The following is a 21477-nucleotide window of genomic DNA, read 5'->3' on the forward strand; positions in this document are numbered from 1 at the left end:
GCTCCTGAGCCTGCGGGCACTGCATGCAGGCTGAGCACGACCGCTGCATGTAGTGGGTGTGGACGCGCTGGGTCGAGCCCTGAGCCCAACACCCGGGCACGGCTCCGTCTCGGGCGCCCCGCGGCACGGAGACCCGGCGCGGACCCGCGCAGCCTTAGGGACCTCGGACACCAGCCGCGCCGCAGCCGAGCCTCCGCGCCGCAGTGCGCACGCGCGGCGCCGGCCCGGCTCCGCCCCCCCCTCCCGAGTAGGGACCTACAGCGGGCGCGGCGGCGGCGGCGGCGGCGGCGGCGGCGGCGGCGGCGGCGGCCTGCGGCCGGCGGTGCAGACACCCCTTCCCGGGAGCCGGGACCCGCCGGCCGGGTGAGTGACCGAGCCGGAGGGCGAGGGCCCCGGGTTCGCGCGCGGGGCAGGCGGGCCGGGGCGCGGAGAGGGCCGCGGGCGCTGCGCGGGGCGGGGGCCTGACGAGGCCGCGCCGGGGCGGGACGGGGCGGGCAGCCGGGGCCGGGTCGTGCGGGCCGCAGCCCCGCGTGCCGAGCGGCCGGCCGGCGGCGCGGCGCGGAGTCCCCGGGGCGGGACGGGGGCGGGACGGAGGAGGGGGGGGCGGCTCGGGGGCCCGGGGCCGCCCAGACCCCGGGGCCGGGGCGGCGGCGGGGTGCGGGCCCTTTGTGCCGCCGCGACCCCGCAGGCTCGCCTCCCCCCTCCCCGTCCCCGCGCGCCGGTCGCGATCCGCGGCGGCGGCGTGCGGGCTGCGGTGCCGCGGGTGTGGAGTCGCCGCGCCGGCCTCCTCCGCCCGCCCCCAGCGTTTTAAATGATGCATCGCCTGCGAGGATTTCTACCGGTCGGCTCGGAGCAGGAAGTGTCGTCAGGAGGCCATTTTTAAAGCCTCCTGCGGGCCTCGGAGGTAAGCGTTGACGTGGTGTGACTCCCGGTGGTTAGCGGAGACCCCGCGGCCCCGCCACGGGCCGCCCCGGGAGACCACGCCGTAAGCCCCTGCTCCCGCGCCCTCTCCCTCCCCCTTCCTAGCACCACGCTGTTAGACGTGGACTCGCCTCGGATAACGTGTACCATCGGTGTGAGTGTGCCAACAATAAACTTGAAAACCGGACTGGCATTGTCTTTCCTTGGGAGTTTCGCGGCGTGTGTCCAGGGACGGACTTGTCCGTGGAGGACCTTTGCATCGTTTGCCGGAGTAGGGGGCTGTGGGGGGGGGGGTCGGGGGAGGGGAGTTGGTGAAGGTTTGACTCGTTCAGATGCTGATGGGAGCCTTTGTGGGACCTCCCCAGCCCAGCTGCCCTTTTTCTCTTGTTGCCTTGGCTTGTTGGGCAATTTCAGGCCGGTTGCAAAAGAATGAATATCTCTTCCCCGGAAAGGGAAAGCCAAAGGAGACAATGAAGGAGAACACTTCAGTCCCTCTATGTAAACGTACCCCGTTACGACAACCCCGACTTTTAAAAGTGCGATGACGAACAATATATCAGCCTAACATTAATGAAAAAGTGAAATAGCACTTTGTCCTGTTTCAGAAAGCCTACCCGGCTAACCTGTAATGTTGTGTTAGAACCTTTAAAGATTCTCTCTCTCAAGTTTAGATTGGAAGTCACCAAGATTGAGTAAGACCAGACACGGGTCCCCAGAAGCTTTGCAGCACGTTCCTAGAGGAAGGGAGAGAGAATAGGAATGTGGCTCTTGAGTTTTCTCCGAGTCACATAGACGAAGTTCAGCCCAGCCTGTGTGATGTGTGTGTACAACAGGAGATTCTGGCCAAGGGTTCTAGAAGCCCAGCAAATGGAGGCTAGAAACCAATACCACATAGTCTCTTCAGAAGGCAGGTAGAACGTTTGGCTGTTTTAATTGTCTGATATCCATGTTCCTTTCACCTGGGATGAATTTTTTTTAATGATTTTTTTTTTATCCAGGATGTAATATAGCCTTGAAAAAGAACACTTTGGTGTGTACCCAGTTTTGTTCTGCTGATAACGTTCATTACAAATGCATTTTGAAAACAGCACACAAAGGAGGGCAGTATTTTATTGAGCTTCCCCCTTGATGTTTACGTCAAACTAGTGTGGACTATTAAAAATTCATTAATACCAATTTCAAAAAACACCTCCATCTCCCATAGGGTATTTGCTTTAAGTAAGGGGATCTGGGCCAGTTTTCAGGCAAGAGGAAGAACAGAGAACATTTTTATGATCGTTGCCATGAAGGCTGACCTTTCTTTCATTCATTCCCTCGTTTATTCGTTCCTTCAATATGTATGGCATGTCTCCTTTGCCAAGCCCTCTGCTGTTGGCTGTGACAAACAAGGTCCTCACAGTGCGGCTTCCCAGTCTCGGTTGTTCTCAAGCGGCCTGGGGTAGACTTCATTTTCTTTGTTCACATATGCAGCCCAGCCAATTGCAGTTTCCATATTCCATCCTGGGACTGAAGGGACCCAGACTCTAATCAGATGTTCTCATCATGGAGTGGGGTGGTGAGGCAGCAGAATCACTTGGCAAGAATTATAAAGTGCCTGCCTCAGATCATCTCAGGGAAAAGGCCGTCTGATTCATTCGGTCACCTCAGTCCTAGGAAACCTTTTTTTTTCTTTTTTTTTCCTTTTTATTTTAAGCTCCTGTATTACTTTGCTACACATCCCTGCTTGAGAAGCATTTTCGGGGTTCCTTCTTATTTTCTAGGAGAAAATTCTCAGAGAAACCAAGGCTGCACAAGACCCAGGACTTACATTCAAGTGCCTGGCTTCCGCAGGGCATTTTGTGCAGTGTCTTGGAGCCTCAGGGGGTTCTGAGTGCGGAAGCCTGTGCCAAGGCCCGAAGCGAGGCCGGATGGGGCCGGGGCGCCAGAGAAGACAAGGCCCGAAAGAAGGAAGAGCCCTGGAACTTGCCATGCTTTTGACTCCTCTGAAGCTCAGCGGCCCCAGGCAGGAAGTAAGAACAGTACCCAAGTGGCAGCAGCTGCTGTCTGTGAGTTCAGTTCCCAGCCCCACAGAGCCCGCTAGCAGAAAAGCAAAGAATTTAGATTAGACACCGGCTGACCAACTCCGCGACCTTGGAAAAGACACACGGCTTCTCCAGATCTGTTATCTTAGAAGAAGCAAATGATGGAAGGCGTACTTTGAGGAATGTGAGGTGACATATGCATGTGCCTCTGCAGGCACCCAGCACCCCTTCCACCTGACGTGGGTCAAGATGCACCAGGATCGCCAAACACAGCCAGCCGCTGACAGATCCGCATTTACCACTTCGCTGAGGCCACCCATTTAACGACTGCTCTGCAGCTCCCCTGACACCCCTTCAGGACCTCAGCCTGTGTCAGGTGTGGGGGTGAAACAGTCCTGGTTTATGTTCTTTGTGCCCGCATCCTGCCAGGAACGTTGACGTGTAAGAACCTGTAAAGCGGTTATTGTCGTTACACGCTTAACAGCGAGTATCAGTGATGACATTTCCAAGGTCACATGGCTCAGCAAGGGTTGCAACCCAGTCTGCTTGCCCCAGCCACCCACTCCCGTCCAAGGCAGTGTCCTTGCCCCCTCTCCGGCACCCTTGGCTAAGACGGGTGTATAAAAGATTGCACAAGGACGGTCAGAAGATTCTTGCCATTCCCACACACTCTTCTGCGCCTGTAATGGCGGGTGGTGGTTCTTAACCTTGGCTGTACATTTGATTCACCTAGGAAGCTTTTAAAACTCTCAGAGACTCGCACACTCACAATGGGGCCCAGGCATTATTTTTTTAAAGCTCTCCAAGTGATCCTGGTGTGCAGTAGAATGACCATCCCAGGGACTGCCTTCAAAAATAAGTTTAACATCCCGGGCATATGATGACAAATTCGTCACCCTAATGCAGCCAAGGTTAATAATCACTGGTGTAGTGATAGGTCTGTGTTTGATTATACTTTTTATTAAACCCTGAATCCATTTCATCCACAAAATTCGGTTGTTAAGGCAAAAAAAGGGGAGGAGGGTCTCAAAAGTATATGTGTCCTTAATTTTATCACCTTTAGAGACCTCAGGTCCCTTGGTGTGTTTAGTCCCACACAGTTGTGTAATGTTACTTGTAATACTACTTTGTTTTTCCCTTGTATTTTTTTAACGCTAACAAGAGCATAATTTCCCCTTAACATTCTTCTTTCCACATAGAGAGCTATAAGTTTTATACTTCAAAAACTCTCTCATTGGTCATATATATGTATGTGTGTATATATATATATATATATATATATATATATATCTTCTTAAAGGTCTTCTCTTAAACTGTTAAGGAAAACCTCTATCGTAACTTTGTTTTCTGATGTAGTTAGTCTCAGTTGAAGAGCTCAATCCCCAAATAACTCCTTTGTAAATGGGGTTGGGGAGAAGATCCTGGCCTCCAGCCCCCCTGGGAACCTCCTGCTGCCAGAGACCTTTATCTCATCAGGCTGATTTGTTAAACTAAGACTTGCTGCTTCTCAGGAGTTTACAGACTCTTCTATTTTCAAAGGAATCTTACAAAAGTATGTTGATTTATTTCTTAACGGTACATGTACTCTTTGCAGAGCATAAAATTACCTGCTGTCTGCATATACCTCTTCCCCACATCAGCATGTAAATGAGGCATTATTATTCCCACTTTACAAGTGAAAAAACACTCAGGCTCCAGAGGGGTTAACAAATCCACAATCACCCAGCTGTTAAGTCAAAAACCTAGGTTTTGAACCTTGTTCTGGATATCACAAGGCCATTGTCCTTTCTACTGTATTATACTTTTCACCTGGAAAGCAGAGGGGTCAGAACAGGGGCTTCCTTGTCCAACCTTCTTGCCCCATTCTGCCACCCAGGTGCTACATTAGCCTTCAGAAGGAAATCCAGACTCCCAAAGGTTGTATTTTTGCCAGCAACATTTGGAAGTTTTTTGTTGTTGTTTTTGTCATTCAGGGGCCATCAATTTGCAATTCAGTCATTTTGAAGTGCCAAGTAGTGTGGCAAAAAGAAAATAATACTTGGTTGGTGTTTTTCCTTCTTTAGAACTATTTACCCATTCAGTTCAGTTCTGATTCTTTGTCACAGTCTGAAGAAGTACTTGCTGAGTGAGTGAGGTCGCAGTTTCTTCCTAAACCCTGTTTTACCTGGGCAGTATTAGCTGTTTACATGCCTAATGTTGCTTTTTTTTTTTTCCCTTTCTTTCTGATCAGGTGTTACTTGTCTATATGCTGCTGGGCCCTTTGAGGTAGAATGCTTTAAAATTTTGCTTGCTGGGAAACAAAATTTGTTAGACCGGTCTTTGTTATGACTAAAGTAGGCAAGAGGGACAAGAAATTTTTGAGCACATGTGCTACGGGCAAGTGCTTTGCGTACGTTAATCGTGTTTCCCTCTCCTGATCACCCTTTAAGTCCGAAGATAGTAAAACCTGTTTTCTTGCCTGACCGTGAACAGAGAGCAATCACTTGCCTCAGGGCCCAGCCAGGAGGGACAGAACCAGAGTCTGAACTGCAGACTGTCCATCTCCATTCCCGTTGATCTTGGCGGGTACAGCAGCCGCATGCCTGCCCTTGCAATGGACGTGGCAGAAGCCTCAGTGGGAGGATTTCTGGAGAGAGCTCCGTAAATCTGCCTCTCCGTCCAAACATGAGGCAGGCAGGCAGCTAATCCTGAGTTTGGCGGGCACCTCTCACGAGCAGAAGCGTCCGTGATGACCCGTGTCGCACACACGTGATGTGAGTGGGTAGCCTGTCTTTACATGAACATCTGGCCTGTAAACGTGCATTCGCTGCAGGGCTGTTTCGGGAGTTAACTGGGCTCAGAGAGGAACAAAAACGGGTAGTCCGTAAGTAGCTTATACGTACACCTGAGCTGTAGTGAGGACTCTGTGTGTAGTTCAAGCATCCTCTCATGCCAGCCACTTTGCCACTAAGGCTGGGTGATGGTCTTGCCCCAGAGGTGAATTGTGTTTTCAGCTACACAACCCAGTAACTGTAATTAAAGTCATGCAGTGAGATTCAGCGAATATTCTGGAAACAGCAGTCGTAAGGCAGCGAAGAAAGAGGGAGATATATATTAGCCCCTTTGACTATTTATGAGATTGGCATGGTTTCTTCTATTTTCCTCATTTTAAAAGGGAGAAATCAGCAGTTATGATGTGTGATGACTTAACCTCAGCACCGTATGTCATATTATTTCGTGTAATCCTTGTGACCAGCAGTGAAATAGGTACTGTTTACTGTGTAGCAGAGGATTCAGATTACCCCAGGTCACACACCTACAAAGGGATGGCACTGGGATTTAAGTCCCTGTACGGTGATTCCAGAATCTGTAGCTTTAAGTAGCATTACTATTTCTTTCTCTTCTAATTCTGTTGAGCTTTTGGTGTTTCTAGTATTTGGAAGTCAGATGCTTCCATTTTAAGGAGAACTCGGACAACCTTTATGGTTTTTATAGGCCTCCGCGTCACTGAGCTGGTGTCTTGACAAACTCAGTCTTTGTCTCTGTGTGTCCCCGTGATAAATCTGTAAGAAACCAGGACAAGTGAGCTCAAAGTCAGAAGGGAAGGCCACCAGCAGCGAATGCCGCCCTGAGGCCTTTCTGCAGGAAGAGGCAAGACTGAGTCTCTAGGAAACACGTTTGTGACACACTGTGCCTCTTCTCTATGCTGTGCGCCCATCGCCTTTGGCTGATGCTGCAGATAATTATGCATTAAAAAGCTCACTTAATGCTGTTAAAAAAGTTTTTGAGAACCCTCCTAAGTTATTAAAAAGAAAAATAAGTATGTTTCTTGTCCTAGGAGGTCAAATGCAGAGGTTTTGTAATCAAGGCATTATGAGTGTGAAAGGGAGGTCAACACCAAAGCTGATGCTGATTGTTCACCCAGTGTCCTCTCAGGGTCAGGTGCACGCATGGCGTTTTGTCACTCCACGTAAGCCTTGGTCATCAGCCCCTGGGGCAGTGATTTGCTAAGAGGACCCAGCTTCCCAGGTGCTTGTGCCTTGTGTGAACCAGACAGAGCGAGCTGCACAAGAGGGAGTGAGCGTGGGAACCTGTCACTCGGGTGTGCCCACGTGCGGTGCCAGCAGCAAAGCCATCTTACTTCTCGGCCTGCCACTCCGTCCATTCACCTCTGTCTCGGGGCGCACGGACATCTTTTAGCCCTGTGATTAGCCACACGAGTGTCAAAGGCCAAAGAGACTGTACTTGTTTGGAAGAAGCCTGGCATCACCCAGACGGAGGGAATTGCCAGTGTAGAAACATCACGTAATTTTGAGAAAGGTTTAGAGGCCTGGAAGATCCTTGCAACCGGGACAGGCCTAGACGTTGCACCTCCCCTTAATCCGTATTTGCTAAGCACATCCTCGTGCTTCCTCGCACTTCCTGTTGGCACTTGCTCCTGCAGATTCTCAATGCCGAATAACTGCCGAGATGGTTTTGTGGAAACACCTCCAAGAGGCCTGCGTTCCGTAGCCACTGCGGCTGGCTTGGTTAATTCCCAGGGACTTTCCTCCATCAGGATGTTCTCTGCTTCTTGCTAAGCATGTGATCCTACGGTCCGGTCTGAGATTTCAAGTCTTCAGTGTCAGGAGGAACGACACGTCTGAGTTTTCAGAGGACTTGGAAAGAAAATGACAAAACTGTACTCATGTAGATGAAGGCACGTGAATAAGCTGATGCGAATGGGTGGCTCACCTGAGGTCATTTGAGTAGTGGCAAATAGCAGTGTCACTGGGGTCTCTTTTCACCAAAGCCAGTTTACATCGTTATCAGGCAGCCCTGGGGGAGAAGTAGGATAAGTGTCCTTCATTCTAGTTGCCCGATGAAAAAACAGGCTCAGAAGGCTGAACTGGTGTCTATAAGGTCATAAAAGAAAGGCTATTAGCTGATCCCCAGCTAGAGTGTTTTTTTATTTGGCTCCTAGTTCTGTATATTCTGAAGAAAGAACGTGCACTTAAAGGTGATTAAGTGTTTTTATATAATAACGCGTCATGTCACGCAGATCGTGGTACTCGCTGTAGGGACATTTGCGCGTCTCCCTCCGCAGCCCAGGCTGCCACCGCCTCTCACCTCAGTCCCCTGCTGCTGTCATTCCACCTTCGCGGACGCTGGCCCATTCGGCCGCTAGGGGCTCTGTTGGGATATAAATCAGATTGGGCCACATCGCTGCTCCAGTCTCCCCTGCTTATTTGGTTCATGTAGAGGAAAAGCCACGTCCTTAGGGTACTGCGTGCTAGATCGTTCTTTGACCAGTGCCCACCCCCCCCCCCCGCCTCTGACCATATTGATCATTCTGTCCTCTTCCTCCCCTCCTGCTCATTACGTTCCATCCTCAGCCTCCTCGCCATTCCTCTGGTGCTCCAGGCCCTCATCCCACAACACTTGGCTTCCTCTCTGCCTGAAACTCCCTTCTCCCAGACAGCCACAGTGCTTGCTCCCTTGCTGCCCCGAGGTCGGTGCTCACATGTCAGCTTAACGGGACGCTTTCCTGACTGCCCACCCCTCCACATGCTAGCCCTCAACTTCATCACATACTTAGTCCCTCTGGCCTTCGTTTATGGTATATTTTTCTCAGTTACTTACCACCACTTAAGAAATAAATGTAGGGGCGCCTGGGTGGCGCAGTCGGTTAAGCGTCCGACTTCAGCCAGGTCACGATCTCGTGGTCCGTGAGTTCGAGCCCCGCGTCGGGCTCTGGGCTGATGGCTCAGAGCCTGGAGCCTGCTTCCGATTCTGTGTCTCCCTCTCTCTCTGCCCCTCCCCCATTCATGCTCTGTCTCTCTCTGTCCCAAAAATAAATAAACGTTGAAAAAAAAAATTAAAAAAAAAAAAAAAAAAGAAATAAATGTATCTCCTGTTTCCCCTCTTATACCCTCATGATACTTGGTTTTGCTGACTACCCTACAGCACTTAGAACAGTGCCTGGCACCTGACAGATGCTCAGTGAGATGTTGAAGGACTCAGTTTGTGTACACCTAATATTGCCAGTGTATTATTGACTTCTTACCATTTGTGAACACAAATGGAGTGTGTGAAAGAGAGCTGAGAATCCAAGCTGACGATTAGCTGTCGTGTAGAAACAAACGGACACCTGAGCCGAAGCCCTGGCTCTCTCCACCACTTGATAACCTGTGTGTTTAAAACCTGAAATTGGGGCGCCTGGGTGGCTCAGTTGGTTAAGCGTCCAACTCTTGGTTTCATCTCAGGTCGTGATCCCACCGTCTGTGGGTCCCAGCCCTGTGTCGGGCTCTGCGCTGACAGTGCAGAGCCTGCTTGGGATTCTCTCTCCCTCTCTCCCTCTCTGCCTCTTCTCTACTCTCTCTCTCAAAATAAACATACTTTAAAAAAAAAACTTTTTTCAAAACTGAAATAGCATCCTCCTATACAAGGTTTTATTTAGGCAAATATGAAATTATGCCTGTGAAATTGCTGGGATGCTCTCCACGATACCTAAAAATAATATGTCCACGTATCAAGGGCTGTTCTGAATGACAACTGTGATTTCCTTGCTCCTGACCTGTTTATGGTTGGTTTAAAGTGATGAGTTTCAGGGGGACTGAATTTAAAAATGTTTCCAGTTTAGGCTTGTGATTTCCCAGTTCTGTTGGATGACGTTTTACTGTCAACGTGTGTGTAAGAAAGAATGTCAAGATTTAACATAAAATTGCCAAGAATAAGTGTGAAAGAGCTTAACTAAGCCTTAAGTTCATGTATTAATCATGCTTTGTGATTTCCTTTTTTTCCCTTTAGTGTTGCCCAGAATATCAGAGCATTGGAAGCAACCATTTTTTGGGATCCTACACCTACTGTGGTGGTGGATTAAAAAGGAGGACGCAGTATGCGCCCAAGAAGTAACTGTTTCTCTGCCGATCACAAAGTGAAATGAAGGATGGCCCCTAAGGATTTTATCATGTGAAGTCTCTCTGGATTTCTCTTTTCAGAAATGCAGATAAAGAAGATGAAGGATATCGGACAGCAGTTATATACCACACAAGTGAACGACGCACAGAATTCCTTGACCATGTCACCCAAACAGCCTAATGCTAATAGAGCAACTCGACCAGACAGACAAGAAGCGCAGGCTCTGTTATGTCAAGGCTCAGAGGCGGAGGCTGCCGTGATGACGGTTGCTACGTGTGTAAAGTGCAAAAGTGTCCACAGAATCCCGCTTCGAGATCCGAAGAAGGGTACTGGGCAAAGCCAAAAGGACGACAAGTATGTTTGCTTCACATGCAACCTTGGCATGGCTTCTTCCCATTTTCATTTCGTGAACAGTAATCCCAGTGCAGCTCATGTAGGAAATAAAGCTGAGACCATCTCAGGTTCCGTCAGTAACAAATTTAAGGTAAGGAACTTTAAGCCCGGCAAATACTATTGTGATAAATGTCGATTTTCCACAAAGGACCCTCTGCAGTACAAAAAGCACACGCTTCAACATGAAGAGATTAAATTCATCTGTTCTCACTGCAGCTACATTTCCTACACAAAAGGGGAGTTTCAGAGGCACTTGGTGAAACACACGGGCATATTCCCTTACCAGTGTGAGTACTGCGACTATGGCGCTATCAGAAACGACTACATCGTCAAACACAGGAGGAGAGTGCACGAGAGGGCCGGTGGAAAGCGGCCGCCCAAAACCGTGGCCAAGCTGGAGCCGAAAAGAGCCGGCGCATCCAAACAAAACGCAGAGCTTTTAAAAGCTCCCAGTCCGAGGACTGCGTTTCAAAATCGGTTGTCGGATCAACTCTCAAGGTTCTCCCTCCATACAAATAAGGACAAAATGCACAATATCATGTTGCTGCCTGAATCCAAGGAACACCAGAAAGATGTAGTGTGTGTTCCGAACAAAGTGACCTTGTCGGAGCCAAACGAGGTCAGTCTGTTTGAGAACAAAAGCGTGGAGGTGGAAGTGCTGTCCCCTGCAAAAGAGCCCGTGCAGCCGGGAATGCCCTTAACAGTCGTGGCACCGGCGGAATTAGTTGTCCCTGCAAACTGTCTAGCCCAGTTGATGGATGTGAAGGTTGTCAATGGAACCCAGCAGCTCGTCCTGAAACTGTTTCCTCTGGAAGAAGGTAACCGCCCTGAAGCCAGCGGGGCTGAGGGAGGGAGTTCTGAGCGTATGACTAACGAAAAGGGTTCAACCGAACGGGAAAAAATGGCTTCTGCAGGACATACAAAGCCACCGCCGATTGAAGGGAATGTCGGAAAACTCGCAGGCTTTGATAATCTCCATTCTGCGGTTCAGAAACAACTTAAAAATATGAAGTGGGTGAGGTCTTACGACTTTTTCCTGTCAGATTCTCGTGTGCACAACCGTGGGGAATCCCTCCTCAACCCAGATACAGTGGAGGATTTCCAGAAAAAAAGTAGCACGTATCCACATAGACCGGCCCTTCCGTCTCTCTCCTTCAAAGGTCATTCTCCATCAGCTATAGTAAAACACAGTGTTTTACATAGTCTCAGAACCGCATCAAGCCCGTTTCCACATAAAGCTGCTGTTTCTTTTACTGAGGATAGAAGACATTTACACAGCGACTCACACTCGTTCTTCCCTCTTGCTGCACCACCTGCATCTGTGCCCTCTGGAGACCAGGGCTTGTTGCCTGTGAGCACAAATCACTTGGAATCTAGAAATGAGATCAGTGTTCCTGCAAAAATGGCTCCCTCCCACAGGAAGCTGAAGGACAAGCAGACAGAGGAACACAAGGCAGGTTCAAATACAGGCCAGATTGCCTCTCAACGCAAAAGGGAGTATTTACACCTAAGTATACCTGGAGAAGATAGCATCGGGGCTCTGCCGCCTGGGGAGGAACCCCTGGAACTAAAGAATCCAGAAAGGACTAAAGACTCTTTCGATGGCCCGGTCATCTCGTCAGTATTTTCTCTGAGCTCTGGGTCCGAAAATGTCCCTGAAGGTGTTAAATGGAATAGTTCCACGTCCAAAATAAAGTCAATTGAACTCTTGCGCAGAAAGATAGCTCAGTTAATTGAATCCTGTGGCAAGCCTTCATCTTTGTCTGCAAATAATGCACATCGCCGTTCTGTAGGGCAGGCCTCGAAGGGAACCTCGAAAGCTGCTCCTGAAGGTATTCACGAAATTAACGTGTCGTTTACTGGCACTGGCTATTCCACGGGCACGCTCCCCAAACCTCAGGATGACGGCGCTATTAATGGACAGCTTACTCATCAGCAAATGTATCCACAGTTTATGGAAGACCGCAATGGGAAAACTGAAAGCAGAGTGACCAGGAAGGCCCATGTTGCTACTCCAGTATTGATCCCCAAAGGGGCTGTGTTGAGGGTTCTTAATTCTTCTGAGGATGCCCACATTATAGAGGCTACGTGTGAAGCACCCGTCAGTATACCTTGCAGTGAGACACAGTTAATAAAACCCATTCCGCTCTGCCCAGTGAGACAGACAGACTCAGACTTACAGTCTTTGACAAGTAAAAGTGGGCCAGTAGATGTGTCCCAAAATCTTGATATACCTCTTCGGCCAAAACCAAGGAAAGAGAGTGCTACTTGTAGCACCATGCCTAAAAAAACTGGCCCCCTACACAGTCACCAAGGAAGCAGTGAACCAAGTAAGCAAGGGAAACTGCTCCCCAGAAGTCTTCCTATAAGTAAAAATAAAACCAAACAAGTGAACTCATCCAAGAAGAAAACCAAAATCCAGGCTGACCCCAGCCGCTATCTCAAGGATCCTTCAATTTTTCAGGTCACAAGACAACTTCGACTGATAGCAGCTAAACCAGACCAGTTGATTAAATGCCCCCGTCGGAACCAGCCTGTCATTGTGTTAAACCATCCTGACGTTGACTCACCAGAAGTGACCAATGTGATGAAGGTAATAAACAAGTACAAAGGCAACGTCCTCAAAGTCGTCTTATCAGAGAGGACTAGGTGTCAGCTAGGCATCAGACGGCATCACGTCCGCCTGACCTACCAGAATGTGGAGGAAGCCAATCAAATAAAAAGGCAAATGATGTTGAAAATGAAACTTAAAAAAGTTCATAAAAACAACTACCAGGTGGTGGATTCCTTGCCTGATGACTCATCCCAGTGTATATTTAAGTGCTGGTTTTGTGGGCGGCTGTATGAAGACCAGGAAGAGTGGATGAGTCATGGCCAACGTCATTTGATAGAAGCTACTAGAGATTGGGATGTTCTTTCCTCCAAAGGCAAATAAGTAAAAAGTGGTCTTTGAAGCAAATTGTTTTTCTTACTTTTAGTTTATTCTAGTTTGTTGTTGTTTTTTTTCCTCCTCCCTGACTCAGTAGGAGAAATAGAGGTTGTAGGGATGAGAGAGTCATCAATTCTTCAGAACTCTTGTAGGAATGTTGAGAGCCAGGAGTCTTAACCCGAGATAAGTGACTGGAACTTGGAATGTGTTTGAGGCCCCTGAAATTACGCACAAATCCACATACAGGCGTTTTCCTGGAGAGAAGTGAAACTTGCAGATTTCCACTGGGATCTGAGACTGCTTTGTGTAGCACCCCTTTTACCGAGTAGATACGAATTTGTTGTAATCTATTCAAAAGGGTGAGTTTAGATTGTTTTACACGTGCTACTGAGGGATTAAGCCCAGATGGTGGTGTGCACAGCCATCCCGTCATTAAGTCATGTGCTATTTGGTGCGTGATGGAAATTAAACTTTCTACTTTGTTACCTTAAGTTCGGTTATAGAAAAATGGCTATTCTTTTAAATTCCTCGCCCCCTCTGTAGTACTTGTGTCGTTTACAGCACAGAGCACTGTGCTGTTGTTGGCCACTTTAAAGGATGATTCCAGGGTTTGCCTGAATCTACTACGGTAGACGTTAGGGAGGGAGGAAACATTTCCAAACCTTTGCTTTCTTTTTCTTTTTAAACATCCTGGTTTGCAACAGTTGAGGAGGGAATGTGCCTTTTTCAAAAAAAAAAAAAAAAAAGTCACAGAAAAGATCTAGAACGGAGGCTGCTGTTTGCCCTTAACCACCCTCACAAACATAAGCCGATTTAAAATGTGAATGAACAGACGTCTTGTGACATAGGTGACACTGGGGAAGACCATGCAAGGTAGGGTGGTGCAGGTAGTTAGGACTTTAACATGACTGTCAGTTTTCGTCTGAGAACTCACGGGCGAAACCACGGGCGAAGCCTGCACACACTTCCTCCACAGACACTGCCCCCCTCCCCAGCTCATATCCTGCTCTCCCTTTGCCAACTTCCTGAACAGACCCTCCTACGGAGTAGGATGCTTCCCTGCTCACCTCCTGTCCCCTTCCTTTTGTGCCTTTGAGGCCCCTTAAGGCTTTCCCTCGTGAAAATGCTAAAAACAAGCAAGAATCAGCAAAAGGGAAGCATCTCACCATCTTTGTTGAGGTTATAGGAAAAGTATGCCTGGTTTTCAACGGTCATGGCGACGTTGTCCCTCTCACCCACCTTTCCGAGGTAGTAATTCTCAAGAACGTCTACTGCTGTCTCCACCGACAAAGGCCAGGACCACGGCTGGTCCACACAGCACCTCCGTGTGCGTTAGGAAGAGTTCCTCCCAGATAGATGGCCTGGCAGATGGAGCTCGGACTGGATTTATTCCTCGCTTGCCCGCTCAGGCACCAACCATCACACAGAACCCTAAAGGGACGACCACAAGGCAGCCCCACCTCTGTGTTTTTCTTCCTTTTAAGCCTGCTCTTTCCTTAGGGAATTGGTTAGTGCAGTAAATGAAATGGGGGGCCGTTTTGTCTGCAAAAGACTTGAGTGAGATTTCCATTGTGTTGGTTAGTCGGAACTTTACGATTTTTTTTTTTACATGTGTGAAAGATTATCTTCTGATAGATGTGGGATGGTAATTCTTTGTAGTTCTCAAGTGAAATGTAGATCAACATTTCTTATGTATAATTGAATACATAATCATTAAGTTGACTAATTGGTTAATTTTTATTGAAATTTAAAACTTGGGTTTTTTTATATGTGTATATATGCTTGTGTGTACACATATAAATATTTTTTACCATATAAAAACTGCAGTAGCTGATTTTCTGTTTTCCTATTTTATAACACAATTATGTGGGCTGGAGAAATAGAAGACGTTTTATATTCTAGAAATTATTTTGGAAGCACATTTTTATAATGGTGTGGTCTCATTTTTAGCAAATGAAAGCACAAGTGATGAGTCTGATTTATATGAACAAATAGGAGTAGAAACCGCTGAGGATCATTTCATGACAGTATTTCCTCCCCCGTGCATTTCCAGTTGGTGCTTTCTGGGAAATGGACCCTGTGTACCGCTCACTTTTCCACCCAGAGGAGAGGATTCTGCAGTGTCAGCCATGTGTAGATGTGTACCTGCCAGGAGCTAGAAGGCTCCTAAGATGTTGAGAGAAGAAAAGGCTGTGATTTTTTTTTTTTTTCCTCCTTCTATACCTCACTGCTTAGTAGCATCTTTCTTGAGAGGCTAGACCGTGACCTTTCAGGAAAGATGACCATGAATCAGGTCAGAGTGTTAAGTGTCAACATGAAATATTTATACTTCGCAGCACCAACTGTTTTTCAAGTATTACCTAAAACTCAGCTTATGTACTTGTATGGAGCTAAATTTTATGAGTAGACTGTGTAGCTAAGCTTTTTGGGGGATTTCCGGAACTACAGTACTTTTTAAGGAATTGAGAGGGCTCCTGAAAGTCATAAAAAATGAGAAAGCAAAACATGTCTGTCCTCCCGATATAAAGAACTTTATTTAGCAGATAGCTTATTAACATGTAGGCAAATGTCATGAAATAAATACTTCTAACAAAATTGGACAAGGTAGGGGTAGAACTGTGCTGAGTATTTATGGACTCCTACCTTGATTTTGAAGGACCTGTACTCATGAAATTTTGTTAATAGTGTTTACCAATAAAATCATTTTAAACACTTCTTAAGGTAGCGTTTCTTAACTTTTGGGGGTCAGAAATGAGATGATCTTATTATAGTTATGACAAAGTGAAAATTTCTCAAAAATGACCTCACAGTCTCGTAGATCATATTTTACCCCAATTTTTAGCCCCAGCCCCAAACATTTTGTGACCCTACTATGGGCCAAGCGCTATTTGTTAAACTAAGCTGAACACAGTATATTAACCCTAAAAAGCTCCATCCCGTTTCTTCACAACCTACTAAATAAACCACCCCAGAAAATGAGGATGTGATGTGGCTCGGCCTTTGGAATCGTTTTTGAATGTGTAAATGTCAGTATGAGCAGAAAACAAAATATTGCATAACACGTTTTAAGCATTATTGTAAGTCCCGCGTTAACAGTTCTGTGTCTGCTGCTCTAGTTTTGAAACACATTTGTATATAGATAGAGACGTTGGCGTCACTTTTGTTAAATAAAACAACTGTAAAACATTCCCTGCCCTTTCATTTCACTGTTCGGGGGGGGGGGGGGGGAGGGCCGTGTATTACATCACCTCGTGTGATTTGTTTCTGAAACATGGAAAGGCATCATCCTATACGGCTCAGGTGCCTTGAGTCCCACCGGGGTGTGTTCCGAATTAGATAACACCACTGATTCACCCGGCACACCCTGAGATGAACACCCCAGGCTGCTTTTTTGGTTTGCGCTGCCCTAAATTCATGCTGCTTTGGGCAGCAGTAACAGTTTTCATCCCGTGGTCCGTGGCCTCTTCGGAGGTGGTCTGTGGCCACCGAACCTGCCCTGTGTGTCTGGCCTCTCCTGGGAGGGGTTGGGGCGGGGGGAGCTCCCCAGCATTTGATGAGCCTGCTGGACCACATGGGCACGGCACTGTTGACACCATCCATAAACACCCTTGCGTCTGATTGCACGCGTACCTGGGCGGAGAAGGGATGAGGCTATTTGGAGGGGAACTTGATTCCCGCATCTCATTCCATGGAGTCAACGAGGGAAAAGAAATGGGACCTGAGACCGTAAAGAGACGTGGGTTGCGTCAATTCAAGAATTTGCCGATTTCACCTGTTAGCGGAGATGAGTCGTCATCCTCCCATCCTACAGATCTGGTCTAATAAGTGGTCACCTTTGGTTATCTAGGGGAAGTGGAAATCAAATAAGGCAGTGGAAGCCTCTAGGGGGATTTGTATTGGGTGCGGACTGCCAGGGGTGGCTGCGGTGTGACCGGAGTAGGGGGCTGGGCGGGAGCTGACATCAAGGCCAGAAAGTTAGGGAGTGGCAGTCACCAAGCCACGTTTTATTGGGAAGAGAATTTCAGCTCAAGAAAGATGAATGTGTACGTGAAGGTGAGGGAAGTAACGTGCAAGATGGTGGTGTGGCAGGAAGCACCCTGGCATCTATCAAGCTCTTTTGCTTTGCACACGTAGAGCTCTTTGCTGCCACAGGTTACATCCAGTATGAATTGACTTCTTAAGGCTCTAGCACGTATCAGACACGTCGGTTGCATTGAACTACCGTTCTGAGGAAGGTGGTCTTAGTCTAGAGCAGTGCTGTCCAACAGGAACATAATGTGAGCCAAAACGTAATCTGAACTTTCTAGTAGCCACATTTGGGAGAGAAAAAAGAGCGGGTGAAGTTAAATGTTTTATTTCACCCAATACACCTAAAATACTGAAACATTTCCGGGGCGCCTGGGTGGCTCAGTCGGTGAGGCATCCTACTTCAGCTCGGGTCATGATCTCTCTCGAGCCCCACATCGGGCTGTGTGCTGACAGCTCAGAGCCTGGAGCCTGCTTCGGATTCCGCGTCTCCCTCTCTCTGCCCCTCCCCTGCTTGTTCTCTCTGTCTCTCAAAAATAAATAAATGTTAAAAAACTCTTAATACGGAAACATTTTCAATAAAATTTATTGAGATATTTTGTGTGTATAAACACATGCACGCATATACAAAGCATGTATTTATATACACTTTTGAAAACAAAGTCTTTAGAAACCTGGTACATATTTTAAACTTACAGAAGGTTTGAATGTTAATGCTACCTTTTCATTTATAAGGGGATGTAGTCTTACCAAAACACTGAAGCTGTGTTTAGTGACAAGATTTTAACTGTTTCAGTGTTTCCATTTAAATTAGAAATCCAGTGCTTCAGTCCCACTGGCCACATTTCAAATGTCCATCACTCATATGTGGCTAGCGGTTACCACACCGAACAGCCCGTGACAAGGTAGAACATGATGTGTTGTAAATATTAGCTTACTTGTCTGAGCTCCTTGATGAGAAGAACGGGATTTCATTTATCTATGGAGCTCTAAAACTAGGGTAGACCAGGCTGGGCTGCACTAACTCACATTTAGGAAACACCAGTTCTGTGCCAGATTCTGCGTTAATGGCAGATCTATCTCTAGGCGGATATCTTAGAAAAATTGTTGTACATGTGGCTTTTTGAAGTTATATATATGTACATATTTTTTTAATGTTTATTTTTGAGACAGAGCGCGAGTGGGGGAGGGGCAGAGAGAGAGGGAGACACAGAATCCGAAACAGGCTCCGGGCTCTGAGCTGTCAGCACAGAGCCCGACGCGGGGCTCGAACCCACGAACGGTGAGATTATGACCTGAGCCGAAGTCGGACGCTCAACCCACTGAGCCGCCCAGGCGCCCCTTGAGGTTATATTTAACATTTATTTTGCAACCCTGGTTGGTCAGCCAAACAAATGTTTATTTCTCATTCACACTGCATCCACAGTGTGAGGGACCTGTCTGATGGAGGGCCCCGTCTGATGGAGGGCCCCAGCCCGTGGCTGCACCATCTGAACCCCGTGAGCTTCCTCATCAGTGTGACAGTGAGAGGGGGGGACGCTGCACACAACACACTGAACTTGTACTCACGACCCACTGCCCCAAAAGTGGTCACACCACCTCCCAAAGGGGCCAAGCGGTCCCACTGCCTTTGTGCACAGCACAGCGCACTGACCAGCATGGACCGCAGACCACGGGCCGAGTGCTGGAGGAGCGAGCATGGCAATCGCCCCATGTGAAAAGCAACTTGTCCACCTGACGGTTGTGAAATGGTAACAGTCCGCTAAGAGGTGGTGAAGGTCTGGAGAAACAGGGACTTCACAACGTGGTATTTGGCAATATCTAAACTTAAAGAAGCAATGTATTCTTTTCATCTGCGTGGCCCTGATTCCTGGTGAGATAGTATATTTCACAAGTGTTTCTTGGACATGACAGTTTTTCCGTGTATGGCCTGCTGGTTTTCCTCATCCGTTTTACTACTGAATTATTTATTTTAAATTTTTAAGAGCAAATGTAGCCGCTATTAAAAATCTCCACAAAGAAAAATTTTTTCCCTTCGGGTGTGGTGTTTTGGGGCTTTGTTTTCGAAGTCCTTCCCTATCTTGAAGTCACAAAAGGGTTTTTTACGTGAAATTTAATATAAAAAATAAACCTCCACACAACAGTGAACACTATGACAAAATGCAAACTGTCAGATACAGGCTTCGTAAAACTCTTTTCCGAAAGGACCTGGGTCCAACTCTTTTGATATGTCAGTACCAGGTGAATTACTCACTCAGGTATCCTAACACCCATTATCAGAGAGTCAATGCTTTGATCCCTGTGTGGAACTCTGCCTCTAAATATCCAGGTTCCATATTTGTGTGGCTCTATGGCTGGGCCTCTGTGTTGCTGCATTATACGGTTTATTGCAATTCTTCTCCCAAAAATTCTAATAAGACAGTTTACCATTGACAGAGGTACATATACAGTGAGGAGACTTTCCTTGTTAGATATTATAAAGCTATATAATGCTCTTGGCCATTCTTGGCTCTTTGCTCTTCCAAATGCACTTGAATATCAGCCCCGGGGCGCCTGGGTGGCTCACTCAGTTAAGCGTCTGACTTCAGCTCAGGTCATGATCTCACGGTTTGGGAGTTCGAGTCCTGCGTCGGACTCTGTGCTGACAGCTCAGAGCCTGGAGCCTGCTTCGGATTCTGTGTCTCCCTCTCGCTCTGCTCCTCCCCTTGCTCATGCTGTTTCTCTCTCTCTCAAAAATAAATAAACATTACAAAAAAAATTTTTTTTAAAAAGAAAATCCCTGTTGTGATTTTGATTGGAAAAGCACTGAATTTACAGATGCATTTGAAGAAACTTTGCATCAGTGGCAACATGTTACCATTCAGCCTGGTAATTGATTTGAAAATGTAATAGAAATAAAGTTGTGCTGGACCAATAATGTTTTGTAATTTTTTTCCCCTTTATTCAGGGGAAAAGGCTTCATTCACGGCAACAATAAAAACTATAGGCTGCATAATCAATTAAAACAATGAAGCAGGAAGAAAGAGAATTTTAGAGCATCATATCACTTGCAATAAGATAGCAAAATTGCCACATGCAAATTCAATATTTAAATGTTTTTCTTAATGTTTCTTTATTTTTGAGACAGAGAGAGAGACAGAGAGTAAGCAGGGGAGGGGCAGAGAGAGAGGGAGACACACAATCCGAAGCAGGCTCCAGGCTCTGAGCTGTCAGCACAGAGCCCGACGCGGGGCTCGAACCCACAAACCGCGAGATCCTGACCTGAGCCAAAGTTGGACACCTAACTGAGCCACCAGGCACCCCATCATAGTCAATATTTTAAAAATCAGTGCAGGGGCACCTGGATGGCTCAGCTCTTGACTTTTGATCTCAGCTCAGGTCTTGATCTCAGGTTCGTGAGTTCAAGTCCCAAGTTGGACCCCACACTGGGCATGAAGCCTGCCGAAAAAATAAAAATAAAAAATAAAACTCTGTGGATTTCCTACACATCAGTAGGGGAAATAACTCTTGTAGGGATGCTCCCATCACTTCTACTCTACAGTTTAGAAAAGTCCGAACCAGTGTAATGGGAAATCATAAATTAAAATGAGCTTCTTTGTATTTTCTATGTAAGCAAAAGATTAGAGCTTGAAAGAAATAATACTGGAAGAGACCCAAGTTTCCATAGAGTTTCGTCATAATTTTCGTGTTTCAGCATCATTTTTTCCATAGGTTTTTGGAAGATATATTTTAACCACCTAAGGCAATTCCCTTCCATCCATAAGTTGCCTTTCCACCCCCCACCAACTACAATTGTTAAATTTATATAACGTATTTGAGTACTTTTTCTTTCTTAAAATTCTAATGTAGTATATTACTTGAATACATTTTTCTCCTGTTTCCTCTTCTTTATGTTCCATAAGGTCATGGAATTTATTTATAGTCATCTTGTCATGATTTCTGTGTATATACTGCTGAGTTTATAGATCTAATGTTGGAATCTGTGTAAATGGTACTGGTCCTGTAATTTCCTCTTTTAGTACTGTCCCTATACTATTCTATTATCAAGCTATATATGGGTGGGTCACTTTCTTCACTTCTCCATTTGATGCAAATTGTTTCAGAGAATAGAGATCAGCTGGTCCTCAGAGGGTTAATCCTCCAGCAAAAACATCCTGAAGGAGCATCCTTAGGAAAAAAGGAGAAACATGGATGGGGGGAAGGGAAGCTTGGAAAGTCTCAAATACTGATGGGATTTCTACACCGATTATATATTTTTTCAGGTTACCTACCTTTTATTAAGTCACTTGTGCCCCTCTATGCCATTCA

General features: G+C 46.9%; 1 protein-coding gene across 5 annotated transcripts; it reads left to right on the top strand.

Moving 5' to 3' along the window:
• Positions 1-281: 281 nt before the first annotated feature.
• Positions 282-16329, top strand: ZNF518B (zinc finger protein 518B). 5 transcript variants are annotated; one of them, XM_030314197.1, is made up of 2 exons: positions 282-363; positions 9711-16329. In XM_030314197.1, the coding sequence occupies exon 2, from the start codon at positions 9904-9906 to the stop codon at positions 13147-13149; it is 3246 nt and encodes a 1081-aa protein (XP_030170057.1). In that variant the 5' UTR covers positions 282-363; positions 9711-9903; the 3' UTR covers positions 13150-16329. The 5 variants fall into 5 exon arrangements, 4 of the variants coding, with proteins under 4 accessions (XP_030170057.1, XP_030170058.1, XP_030170059.1 ...); XR_003968498.1 differs by lacking the exons at positions 282-363; positions 9711-16329 and adding exons at positions 665-904; positions 1027-1108; XM_030314198.1 differs by lacking the exon at positions 282-363 and adding an exon at positions 712-904.
• Positions 16330-21477: the final 5148 nt, after the last annotated feature.

This window comes from Lynx canadensis, chromosome B1, assembly GCF_007474595.2.
Source record: "Lynx canadensis isolate LIC74 chromosome B1, mLynCan4.pri.v2, whole genome shotgun sequence".
Classification (NCBI taxonomy): Eukaryota; Metazoa; Chordata; class Mammalia; order Carnivora; family Felidae; genus Lynx; species Lynx canadensis.

Bases quoted from the DNA above. Each gene is read 5' to 3' on its own strand.
- ZNF518B (XM_030314197.1), top strand. From the start codon at position 9,904: ATGCAGATAAAGAAGATGAAGGATATCGGACAGCAGTTATATACCACA.